The sequence below is a fragment of the Lactuca virosa genome, chromosome 5 (assembly GCF_052849685.1).
Source record: "Lactuca virosa cultivar CGN04683 chromosome 5, Lactuca_virosa_CGN04683_v6, whole genome shotgun sequence".
NCBI classification, from domain to species: Eukaryota; Viridiplantae; Streptophyta; class Magnoliopsida; order Asterales; family Asteraceae; genus Lactuca; species Lactuca virosa.
Window position 1 is genome coordinate 233,503,478 of NC_136430.1, and position 13,872 is coordinate 233,517,349.

The following is a 13,872-nucleotide window of genomic DNA, read 5'->3' on the forward strand; positions in this document are numbered from 1 at the left end:
AGAATTATGATGTCATTTCATTTATATTTCATCAAGCAATCATCATATTTCATTCATAAATCAATAAATTCATTCATCAACTGAAGATAGTTTGTCATTGTTATTCTCTATCACTACAATTGACAGTAAAAAATAAACCAGAAGTTACTACAATAGTGATTTTTAATTCCAATCGGAAGTCCTCGAGTACGTAATGTGTTTTCTAAATCAACATTTGTTTTATTTAAGAAATATTATTTTATAAATTAAGTAAAATGTGTTTGATAATCCAAAAAGCCTATGGGTTACGGGACGGGTTTGGATATCCGTTGATTTCGTGGATAAGGGTATGATTTTGATTATTCAAAACCTTATGGGTTATGGAGCGGTATGATTTTGAAATTTGTTAAAAGGGTTTGGATCAAGGTCGATTCGCTCCAAACCCGCCCCATTGTCAGGTCTACATGCCAGACATAGGGGTATAGTTTGGCGAGGCATATTGCCATTACCGAGTCCACTATGCAGATTGAACCAAACGAGATAGACATTTATGTAAATTACTTTTGTTTTTGTAGGAATTCAGAATTCTCATCAATAATGCATAAAAGGTTTAAAACAACAGTGCTTGTATAAAATATAAAGTATAAAATATAAAAAAAAATTGGGAAGGGGGGGGGGCGGCAAAAGTTGATGAGGAGATTTTGGGGCAGTTACGCAAATTTACGGCAAAATGCAAATATAATCCGGATCAATGAATTTGTTGCTCACATATAATCGTTTTAAAACCCTAAAACAATTTGAAGAAATCGGCGTGGAAGGGCAGCAGTAGGGGGCAAATTACCAAATTGGCAAAGATACACTTTTGAGTTTTCAGCCACGATCGAGGCATGCGTTCATCGCGAAACTTAGAATAAATCAAGGTTTATGTATGTATTCTAATCATCTAATACCTCCAAAATACTCATTATGTTATAAGTTGGAAAATGGCTTTTGTTTTCCCATGGCCTGATTGAGTTTCATCATATTCTGTTTCACTCCTTTGTTTATATGTACAACAAAAGACCAGAAACTCATCACTGGAATATGTTCTTTGTTATTGTAGTTCCGTTATAGCTGCTTTTACACAATCTGAAGTTATTTGTATAAGAGGTACTTTTTTCAGTGCTTAAAACAAATTTTATATCAAGAATTTGCATTAATTTTACCAAACACCCAATTATCCATGTCACTTTTTCAACTGTAGCAATTGCTTAGACAAGGAGTATGACTGAAAGCGAGAATCAAGAAGCATCTAGCAAGAAGAGTTTCAAGACTTGTGACAATAATGATCCATCACCTTGGTCAGATCTTAACCATGAATTGCTTTTTACAGTTATGATGCAACTGGGAGTTGTTGATTTTCCTGCATTCAGTGGAGTTTGTAAGTCATGGAGGTCATTTGCACTTTCTTACAAAACCAAGTTTATGGAGTCCAGACCAATCATTTGCATGTCTATCTGTACTGAGTCTAATGAAGAAGACTACAACTATTACCTTGATGATATAAATACTGAAGGAAGAAGCTTCAATTCAATTCTTCCTCATTCTGGTGGGAGGACATGTGTTGGTTTTACTGGTGGACACTTGATCTTATTCGGGAGTAAAACTCATGATTTCTGGCTTCTTGATCCTGTCACAAGGCACGGAGTTCATTTCCCTAATATCCCTTCTTCAGTAAGTGATGATCCAGCAAATATCAGGGGTTTTCTTGTCTTTTCACCTTCAAAATCCGGGTGGGTGTTTGTTATGACAGATGGATCTGCCAATATATGGTATTCTATATCGGGTCAAGGCGAATGGAATCATGTCTCATCAACTTCTCCTATTGTTGATTTAATTGCTTTCAATGGAAAGATGTATGCCATAGACAACTCTGGTCATTTATGTGAACTGACAATTAATCCTGAGCCTAAATTATCGATACTTGAAACCAAGAATTTTCCTAACTTTCCCAAACTTCAGCAGTTTTATTGCTCGGGTGAAAGCCTTTATGTGAGCAGATATTTGCCAGTGGTAGGTCATTACGAATACCACAAACTAGATTTTGAGGAAATGAAATGGGTGTTATGTAAAAGTTCAAGAAAAGCATCATCCAGTAACAACAAGTTGAAGCGTATTGCTGCTGCTAAACAAGGAAAAAGCAAGTTATTTATTTGGCAACATATGGTATACCCCAAAATTGTTTGAATGATAATCTCATATATAGGCGATGATAACTTGTTAGCACTATTTATCTTTTTCATTTTGAATTCTCATGTGTTTGAACTTTTTAAAGATGGTTACCTGTAGTACATCGACAGGTGGCACAACATACTATGAATTTTATCTCTTTTCTATTTGGGTTGGTGTTCATTGCTCTAAATTTTAGCTAATGCGTTATGTGTAACACATTGGAATGTTTTTATGCCAAAGAAGGACTTTTTGCTGGTCTTTTCAGCTGAGAAGAAAATGTTATTGAGAATGGTGGCACCAATTGATATAGTAATTCTAAATGTATTATTTTCATCATTTTAGAATTAGATCAAATTGGGTAGCCTCTTCCCATTAAATGAGATTGTCTACTTTCATTATTGAGCATGATCAAAAGGAGAATTAAATTCCTTTTTTTTCGAGTATTGAAACTTGGTATTTTCTTAATATAAAGAGACTGATTATGAGATATTACATTTTTAACACCAAGAATTGTATCTAGTTTTCCTAGATCTTTTATCTTAACATCAATGATACATGGGATTTCGTCCCAGGCATAGGCATAGGATTTGAGGTTGTGCTGGGAATGAATATATCATCCATGGACAAAAGACTCACTACCATATAGTATGTTGAACAATATATGCACCTATGGTAAGGCTATGCAGAGTGGGTTAAATTCCCACGTGTTAGGTGACATGGCAAGGCCAAGTCACGTGTGAGTTTTCTCCAAACACCATCCCCAACCTAATCCATTGTAATGGCTGGTGACTCCTACTGCGGAAGCTCATGATCTCTCTCCTTCCTCCCTTTCTCTTTCTCACTCTACTTCTCCCCTTCTATCTCTCTTTCTTCCTAACTAACCTGCATCCAAACACCATTTCCTATATCTTGTAAGAAGTTAGTGGTTGCATTTGTTAGCTGATGTGGCACATCTTTATGCGTAAGAAGCTGATGTGCACTCCATATAGCCTAATGAAAAACCAAAAGCCATGATGTCTCGACCCCCCTTGTAAGCAGGTGTTAGTTATTTGTAAGTAAATTTGAGGGATATCTCTTTGTCAAGCTATTTGTTAAGTTAAAGATAATATGTTAAGTTGCTAAAATTATTGGGAACATTTTGATATAAAATAAAGATAGAAGCCAAGTTTTAAGAATTAAAAGTGTAAGGCCCTGTTTGTAATAAAAAGAAAGTTGCAGGGCGATTTTGGTAGTTGTATAACTAGGGCCTTATTTTTAGGTGTTGTTTGTTTTTTGTTTGTGGACCTTTTTGGCCGACCACGCACGGAGATTAGGCTTGGCAGACTGTTTATTTTTTTGAAGACTGTAGACCTAAAAAAGGTTTGTGCGTCCTTTACATGGCGTAGATGTGAACTAGAGTCTTCAATCCTTAGCAGACATCTTTTAGCCTAAAAAACACATATATCTTTGTTTTTTTAAAACTTAGATTTATTCCACCTTTATCTACGATAAACAATTTGAAAAAAAAAAAAGTAATACTATACTAAAAGAAAGAAGGTTTGACGACACAATCACGACCTTTGTGACAAATTTATGAATAAATATTTAATTGCAATAATGGTCGTTAGAGCTCTTCATATAGATATGAATAAAATCATAATATTGTCTTACATTTTTTGTGTCAAATTTATAAAACATTATTTAATGCATTATCATATATATATATATATATATATATATATATATATATATATATATATTAAAATATTCATGGTCAGTTTTTAATTGATTTAGTTGAAAAAGTAAAATGTAATTTTGAAAATTTTTATTTAAAATCAAAATTTATTCCCATCAATTTTATGTGTTAAATTATTTTATCCTTAATTACAATGTTTATGTATAACTTTGCAGCTAAAGTTTGATGGTTTTTATGAAATATATACATTAGTTTGTACCATTTTATTTTCACTTATTATACAATATATAATACATAAAATTTATCTATATTTGTTAATTATTTATAATAAAGTCATAAAATTATTGAAAAACTCTTTTAAGTTTAAAAAAAAATCAGTTTAATTAAATTTTAGTTTATTCTAGCATCATGCAGATGTTAAAAAACAAACAGTCTTCTTCTTTAAAGACTGCAAGCGTTTGGTCCACATCTTCTATTGCAGAGGTATACAGATGTGATCCGTACACAACAGACGTTTTGCCTAATAAAAAACAAACAACACCTTAGTTCGTAAAGAATCTTACATGGAAACTGTCGGAAAAAACCGAAACCGAATTGCACAGTAGAACCAAATGATGTTTAAACTATTTGCTTCATGTTATTCATGTAACATGTACCCCATTTTTAAAGTTGTAGTAGTAACTCGGGTGTACTTACCCTTTTAAAAGAGTTGGTTTTGTAATAATAACTTTTATATATATATATATATATATATATATATATATATATATATATATATATATATATATATATATATATATATATATATATATATATATGCTCATGCTAGTAAAATAATACTCTAAAAAGTCGTATTGTTTTGGAGGATTTGCATATTTGGAACCAATAAACTGTTAGTTGATAGTCGATGTTTGGCACCATGAAAGAAGTATGTAATAGACTCAAAATGATTAAATTTTAATTTTGAAATGTAATCATGACGGTATATAACACATGAGTTAAACAACCGACTAAAATGAAGTTTGTTTGAGAAAGATATAACCGTTTGAAATTTGGAAAATATTGTACGTAAGCTGGTTAAAGTATGTTGCATAAATTTGGCACCCGAGGGAAAAACATTGGTCGTGTTTTTTTACACAATCGTGTAACTTGGACGAACAAAAACTAATATGTTTGTAATCTTAGTTTAGACCATTATGTCCCAAATCAATCATTCACAGAGAGCACGGGAAGGACGATTTTGTGTCCTTGGGCGTGATTTGAAGCTAGAAACAAGAAATTTCAGAGAAAAAAAAGAAAAAAAAAAGAAAGAAGAATCAAGGTTCATTCACTTGCATTGAAGGTGGGTTCTTCCTTGTAGCGTTCTTTTCTTTATTGGAGGATTTCTCATAAACCCTAGATGTTGAAACTTATTAATATGTAAGAAGTCTTGAAATAAGATGATGATTTAAGAATAAACATGTTTCCAATAGTGGAAGATAAAAATTACACCATGTAATTCATATTATGATGAATTGGAAGGGGATATGCAAACCATGTTTTTATATCTTGTACATGAGTTGTAATCTTGACGGTAATGAATAATTGAGCATAGTAGACATGGTTTCTACCATGAAATAGCAAGATTAAGCTTGTAAATTCTAATATGGTAAATTGGGAAATTTTAAACCAAAACCCCATTTGAGCAAGTTGTTAGATGAATGAAAATGATAATGTATCTTGATAAATTGATACACATAAACATGAAAATTCTGAATTTTAACATGTTACAAGTGGTGCGTTATGAATTGAAGAAACCATGTGAATAATAAGTAGTAAATTATGTGAATAATATATGCCAGTCACCGTCGAAGGTCGTATATACAACACATTCGCTCTTGAAGACACGACTGCCAACATCTACATCCCTTGTCCCTATTCTAATGGGAATCACGGGGTCTAATGTGCTTGTCGATCCTTATAAGTCTACTATTAAGAAAATTGCTAAATTTGTGGGATAACCACATGTAGAAGTCTATATATTAATTAGATATGGGTAACCATATGAAACAAGTTAATCTTGCATAGGTGCATATGATACTTAATTTCAAGAAAGGATACACAATTTAATTTTAGCTTGGGTGATGCAAACCCCACAATTTGATGAAAAAAAGAATCAAGTATTTATCCAACAAACCAAACGTAACAATATAGTGTAGAAACCAAATCCCAAAGCCCAAAATCAGAAAAAGACATCAAAATCGCATATAAAGGTGAGTGAATAAATAAATTGCAAAACCATCCACCAAATTAAGTCGGGTCTCTAACATCTTGAATATGTTGAACATATGCAAGATGCAAACCAAGATAAGAGTACTAAAAAAGTAATTAATCATTTATGAGATTAAACATCATGGAGAAAGTACCACATGTTTGTAGCAAAGAACCCGCCTTTCAACTTTTATCAGTAGTATCTATCTCATATTGTGACCGAGTGTCAACCCATGCCCGTGCCTCTACTTCAATAGCAAAACCATACTTTGAGTTGGCAGTGAAACCATATTCTTCTATTGTCTTTCCACCATCATCTAGTTCCTCGAGAACCTCGTATGGATATCTTACATGTGAAACCATATAAAAGCTTTCACCCAAGCGTTAAAATGCATTACACAAGTTCAGTTTTAGATTATTCTTGGTTTCGAGTAATATCAATTTGGGGTTGGGATCCAGTCTCATTTCAAATAAACCACGTGCATTGTCCGGGAAGATATCTTCCCCTAGAAAAGCACATAAATTAGAGAGGTTGAAAGTGGAGGTAACATGATTCCATGCTTGTGTAGTACCCGCTGCACAAAACAATATTTTCTTGGTGAATCTAAATAGCACAACAAACACCAACCCAGATATTAAAGGTGAAAAGAAAAGGATAACCTTGATTAATCGTGGATTATAACTCTCTAAAAAGGGGATAATACGTAAATGAAGTTCATTCCTTGTGATAGGATTCACAAGCAAGAAATCTCAGGTTTTCCTCCCAAGAAAGACCAAGTAACCATAAGTTAATCCAACATAGTTCTTGCCACCCGAATGAGGAATGATTGTTTGGAACGTTTTCCCTTAAAGTCCTAGCTTTAGGTAGCAGCAGTAGTCACTCTCATCATCGTCAATAAAGATACGTATGGATATAGGTGGTCTTGATGCTATAAACTTGCTCCGGTTAGAAAGTGCGAGTGACCTCCATGACTTGCAAACTCCACTAAATTCAACAAAATCAACAACTCTCAGTTGCATCATAACGAAAAAAAGCACATCATGGTTAATATCTGCCCAACTAGTCTCATATCTCTTCTTGTTCGATGCATTATCATTTTCGTTCCTAGTCATACTCCTCGTCTTAGCCATTCTTACACTTGAAAATGAATCATAAATATGTGGATGTGTGGCTATACAAATTTCACACACGATACAAAATAAAGATTCAACCTATAATACCTCAAACTCAAAATTTGAAAGTTATTAAATAATGAATTTTCTGGTTGAATTAAGAGACGGGAACTCAGATACATACAAGCTATATGTAATCATTGATTTATTATATGTTTGGCGATGAATGCATACCTCAGTCGTACGTGGAAGAAAACCCGAAAATGTTTTTAGTGAAATCTTCTCTACACTGCCCTTTCATGTTGATTTTTTCGGGTTTGTTAGGGTTTGGGGACGATTTTGTGAAAGAAAAATTCATTGATACATATTTTGGTATCAAAATTTAGGCAAGATTTCTAGATGGAAATCGGTTCCATGCGTATCCATTCTAGCGGTTTCTGGCTTCCCATTTTTCATCAAATTTTGCTAACAACCACCAAACTTTTCTTTATTTAACTTTTGCCTTAACACTTTATCATAATTAGAAATAACTGCTTTATAGAGTGTTTTTTAAACATTCATTCCAAAAAATAGTTATAGGCCTTCTAAACTTAAACTAAGAAAACATAAATAAAATAATACTATCCAAAATACTATCTTTCCGCATTGAAGGAGATTCAAAGACACTATCGTTATGAAACTTTCAAAATATCTGACATGTCACTATCACCATAACGTCCATCCTCTCTTTTTTCATTATTGAATGTCACATCATCAATCAAGTAAAGTCATTCTATTATTGAAATTGAGTTCGGGAACGAAATATCACATCACTTAGCTACCAATTTCCACACATAAAAAAAGATGTTCATTAGATTCCACTCCGAAATTAAACACATTAGAAGTAATAGAATGTAACTTCATCCCCTTTCTTGATAGATTCCAACGATCCGGTAGCATATCCTGGACTAATCGACACATGAACACGGTTACTTTCCACGGGATCGCTTTACACCATCTCCTGCTAGTAGTCGTATCCGTAAGGATCATTTCGTCAATGTATCTCCTCGTCTCACCTACTGTGAACTCCCCCATGTCATCTAAATCCCACCGCAAGTAACACTACAAGACAAAAGTGATTTTGCTGGGGAAGGAATCCGTTCCGAAAAGCTGAAATTCTTTTGCAAAAGATGAATAACGATGGAATTTGTGTAACAACGTAAATTTCCAAAACAATTTTTCATTTTTAAAACATACTTTTATTCATAAGATGATGTCAAACATAATGTATCCAATGTTATCATAACAAAAACATATCCCAGAATCTCAAAACATAAACTCCATGAGTGTGTACGGATCATGCCGGCGCCTTCCCACGATCCTCGCTAGTACCTGAAACACATAACACATCAACTGTAAGCATAAATGCTTAGTGAGTTCCCCAAAATACCACATACGCACATACGCCACTCAAGGCTATAAGACCTTCTGGTCACTGTGTCTTAGAGGACTTCCGTCCCACAACCCTGGTAGACCTTCCGGTCCTACCCGTAATGACCTTCCGGTCCATATCATCTTGACCTTCCGGTCCATATCATAATGACCTTCCGGTCCTTAGCATTCATAACATACATAACACTTCAATATCATATAACAGTATACAACACATACATCTCATAGCATATAAGACCTTTCGGTCACACATAGGTACCACTCTAGGTACAGTATAGTGAGAAGACTCACCTCGTACGATGTCGGATAACCTCTCGTGCTCGATAGCCCGACCTACCCTCCTCCTATTAACATAATAACATTCTTGATCAATACTCTCTCATAGCCTCGTCTCTAAATATTGGGTAGAAGGCCATCCTACCCCTCCCTGAACTCCCCTGAATCAGCTTGACCAAAACCCTAAGGTCAACTGAAGTCCACGGTCAAACTTTGACCCGACTCGTCGAGTGCACATGGGCGACTCAGCGAGTCCATGCGTGTCCTCAGAATCCTTCTAGCCTCACTTGGCACGTCGAGTCATCCCCTCACTCGACGGGTTAAGCCTGTCACGAATCGCGGGGCAACCCCGACTCGACTCGTCGAGTCCACTTATGAACTCGGCGAGTTGCTTCCATGACAACACTCAAATGACCTTCTGAGGTCAGATATTCTTCTCTAACCTATAGATCTGACCTTCCCAAACACGATAATCACGTAAAGATTCAGTCTTGACATTCATGCAACGCTCCCAAGGCTTTCCTTGGTGAAATGGCTTCTAAAATGGCAACATAGTCTCATTCCCTCCATGAACCCACATAAAGCAGAATGGATAAGGCCCTCTGGACCTCTAGAGGTCCAGATCCAGAGTCTAACACTCAAAGGGACAACCTACTCAACCTTTCAAGCCAAATAAAGGGTATAGAAAACCCTAAAATTCAAGGATCTTAAACCAAACAGAGAAAGGATCGATTTGCTACCTCAACACTGTAGATCCAAGCTTGGAAACCACGGATTAGCAACCCTCTTGTCCTCCTTTAGCTGGAAACACCTTCTTCTTTGCAAAACAACACCAAAAAGGGTTAAAATGGCTTTCTCTCTCACACAACTCGCTCAAGCTCTCTAGGGTTTCTCTCTCTGGACTGGTAGCCGCAAATGAGGGCTATAAGGACCCTTAAATAGGGCACAGGCCCAAAGATTTAGGGTTTCTGTCCATAGCGCGGACTCGTCGAGTCCACCCTTCGACTTGTCGAGTCCCTTCATTAATCCAGTCAGCAAAACGCGATCCTACTCGACGAGTCTAGGCGTCAACTCGTCGAGTCCCTCCTCAAAACTCAAAATAAACGAATAACATAGAGTACCTGGGAATCCGGATGTTACAATTCTCCCCCACTAGAATCAGACTTCGCCCTCGAAGTCTCGCTCGACAAACAACTCTGGATGCTGCTCCCGCATCTCTAACTCCGGTTCCCAAGTCAGCTCGGACCATCTCCGTTGTTGCCACTGGACCTGAACCAGGGGCACTCCCTTGTTCCTCAGAACCTTGTTTTTCCGATCCAGGATCGCGATCGGTCTCTCAACATAATTCAGGCTCGCATCCACCTGAATATCCTCCAGCGGCATCACCGCCGACTCGTCGGCTATACACTTCCTCAATTGAGACACGTGGAAGGTATCATGAATCTGGCTCAACTCCGCAGGTAGCTCCAAACGGTACGCTACCCTGCCCACCCTCGCGGTTACCCTGAACGGACCAATATACCGGGGCCCCAGCTTGCCCCTCTTCCAGAATCAGATCACTCCTGTCCAAGGAGACACCTTCAGGAGTACAAAGTCTCCCACCTGGAACTCAAGCTCGGATCGTCGCCTATCCGCATAACTCTTCTGGCGACTCTGAGCTGTCAACAACCTCTGCCTGACCTGCTGTATCTGCTCAGTCGTCTGAAGCACTATCTCAGTGCTACCCATCACGCGCTATCCTACCTCTCCCCAACAAATAGGAGTCCTACATCTCCTCCCATACAACAACTCGAAGGGAGGCATACCAATACTCGAATGGTGGCTGTTGTTATAGGAAAACTCAGCCAACGGCAAGTACGTGTCCCAACTTCCTCCAAACTCTAACACACATGCTCGAAGCATATCCTCGAGCGTCTGAATCGTCTGCTCACTTTACCCGTCTGTCTGTTGGTGGTATGTGGTACTGAAATGCAGCCTCGTACCCAACTCCTCATGGAACTTCTTCCAGAACCTGGAAGTGAAACGTACATCTCGATCTGGCACAATCGAGATCGGTACTCCATGACGCGATACCACCTCTCTCACATACAACTCGGCCAGCCTCTCTGCGGAAGAGCTCTCACTGATAGCAAGGAAGTGAGCGCTCTTCGTCAGCCAGTCAACGATCACCCAAATTGCATCGACGCCCCTCGCGGTCCTCGGCAATTTGGTGATAAAATCCATAGAAATCTGTTCCCACTTCCAGTGGGGAATCTCAAGTGGCTATAACTTGCCATGCAGACGCTGGTGCTCGGCCTTAACCTTGCGACAGGTCAAGCACCTCTCCACAAACCACGCGACATCCCTCTTCATACAGGGCCACCAATACTCTCTCTTCAGGTCCAAATACATCTTAGTGGCCCCGGGATGGATCGAGAACCTCGATCTGTGCGCCTCTTCCATCAGAATGGTATGTGCCCCGCTTATATACGGCACCCAAATCCGACCTTGAAATGTCATCAGCCCTCGGCCATCGGTAACGAGCTCAGACACCTGCCCGATCACCCGCTCCCTCTTACGGTTCTCTGGTATCACGGCCTCTGCCTGGGCCTCCCGAATGGTGTCCAACACCGGAGTCATCACCGTTAATCGCATACAAATATCTCGAATCGGGGCACTCTCTGCCCTACGGCTCAGAGCATCAGCTACAACATTAGCTTTGCCCGGGTGGTACAGGATCTCACAATCGTAATCCTTTACCACATCCAACCATCTCCTCTGGCGCATATTCAGGTTGGGCTGATCCATCAAATACTTCAAACTCTTATGGTCCGTGTATATGGTACACCGAACCCCATACAGATAGTGACGCCAGATCTTGAGGGCGAACACCACTGCCCCCAACTCCAGATCGTGGGTGGGATACCTCGTCTCATGAGGCTTCAGCTGCCTCGATACATACGCTATCACATGCCCCCTCCGCATAAGCACCACACCTAACCCCGATATCGATGCGTCGCAGTACACCACAATATCCTCCATCCCCTCTGGAAGGGATAACACCGGGGCTTCGCACAACCTCTGGCGAAGAGTCTCGAACGAGGTCTGCTGCTCCGGACCCCATGAAAAAGCAACGCCCTTCCGGGTCAACTTGGTGAGAGGCACGACAATCTTGGAGAAATCCTTGATAAATCTTCGATAGTAGCCGGCCAACCCTAGAAAACTCCTGATCTCGGTGGGGGATCTCGGCACCTCCCAACTCATCACAGCCTCAATCTTGGCCGGATCGACCAATACCCCATTCTGGTTCACGAGATGCCCCAAGAACTGGACCTCTCGTAACCAGAAATCGCACTTGGAGAATTTGGCGTAAAGCCTCTCCGACCTCAATACTCCGAGGACCTCTCTCAAATGCTCCTTATGCTGCTCTCTGGATCTCGAATACACTAGTATATCGTCGATGAACATGATCACCGAACGATCCAACATCGGTCTGCACACCTTGTTCATGAGATCCATGAACGCTGCCGGTGCGTTGGTGAGCCCAAAAGGCATCACCACAAACTCGTAATGCCCATAACGAGTCCTGAACGCCGTCTTCTGGATATCCTCATCTCGCACCCTCATCTGGTGATATCCGGATCTCAAATCTATCTTGGAGAACCAAGATGCTCCCTGCAACTGATCGAACAGATCATCAATCCTCGGTAGTGGATAACGGTTCCTAACCGTCAACTTGTTCAACTCCCGGTAATCAATGCACATCCGGTGTGAACCATCCTTTTTCTTGACAAAAAGGATCGGCGCTCCCCAAGGTGAGCTACTCGGCCTGATAAATCCTTTCCCCAACAGCTCCTGAAGCTGTGAGGATAATTCTTGCATCTCTGGTGACGCAAGGCGTTAGGGCGCCTTGGCGATAGGCGCCGCTCCCGGGACCAAATCGATGGGAAACTCCACTTGCCTCTCGGGAGGCACACTCGGCAACTCCTCGGGGAAAACATCCGGGAACTTGCGCACTATCGGTATATCACTAACCGAACCCGGCCCCTCTGCGGCCCCCCGTGAATCCATCACATAAGCCACAAACCCGTTACAGCCCTGCTGTAGGCTCCACCTCGCTCTAGCAGCCGAACAAAATGTTGACCCAGAACGGGTACCCTCGCCGTACAGTGTAAGTACTCCCCCACTAGGGTCTCGTATCGTCACCAACTGTCGCTCGCAGTCTATAACAGCGCCAAATCGGCTCAACCAATCCATGCCGACTATGACACACACGTCCCCCATCACAATCGGGACCAGATCAATCAGAAACTCCACACCGAAAATCTCGAGTACACATCCTCGAATCACATCCGTAGCATACACCGCTCGCTCGTCAGCTATAGAAACTCGTAGAGGTCGACCCAACGCCTCCCGCTGAATACTGATGTGCTGACTAAAGGCTAAAGACACAAATGATCGACTCGCACCCGAGTCAAATAACACCAAAGCAGGTAAAGAATTCACAAGAAAAGTACCTACGCATATCATAATATAAGCACAATATCTCAAACTCAGCATAAATAAATGAAAGAATACATACCAGCCACGACATCGAGCGCTGCGCGGACCTCTTCCGCTGTCAACTGGAAAGCTCTCCCGCGAGCCTTCGGTGCCTCAGCCTTCACCGGCCGAACCTCAGTAGCTCGCACAGCAGCAGGGGCAGATCCCTGCAGTGCTCCCTGTGCTGTCCCCCGTAGCTGCGGACACTCGGCCTTCCAGTGTCCGGTTTGGTTGCAATGAAAGCAAACCATGAACCCCTTGGGGAAATCCTTGGCTATGTGCCCCTCCTTGCCATATTTGTAGCAAGAACCAGATCGAAAAACCCCATCATGTCCCTTGCCGTACTTCCCAGAAGTGCGGCCCTTCTGGCCTCCAGATCTCGAATCGGCGGGCTTTGCCCGCTTGGCTGCCGGCTG

General features: G+C 40.1%; 1 protein-coding gene across 2 annotated transcripts; it reads left to right on the forward strand.

Moving 5' to 3' along the window:
• The first annotated feature begins 659 nt into the window (after positions 1 to 659).
• LOC145116185 (uncharacterized) lies at positions 660 to 2,338 on the forward strand. 2 transcript variants are annotated; one of them, XM_079052540.1, is made up of 3 exons: positions 660 to 905; positions 1,082 to 1,128; positions 1,223 to 2,338. In XM_079052540.1, the coding sequence occupies exon 3, from the start codon at positions 1,243 to 1,245 to the stop codon at positions 2,203 to 2,205; it is 963 nt and encodes a 320-aa protein (XP_078908666.1). In that variant the 5' UTR covers positions 660 to 905; positions 1,082 to 1,128; positions 1,223 to 1,242; the 3' UTR covers positions 2,206 to 2,338. The 2 variants fall into 2 exon arrangements, with proteins under 2 accessions (XP_078908666.1, XP_078908667.1); XM_079052541.1 differs by lacking the exon at positions 660 to 905 and having other exon boundaries at positions 936 to 1,128.
• Positions 2,339 to 13,872: the final 11,534 nt, after the last annotated feature.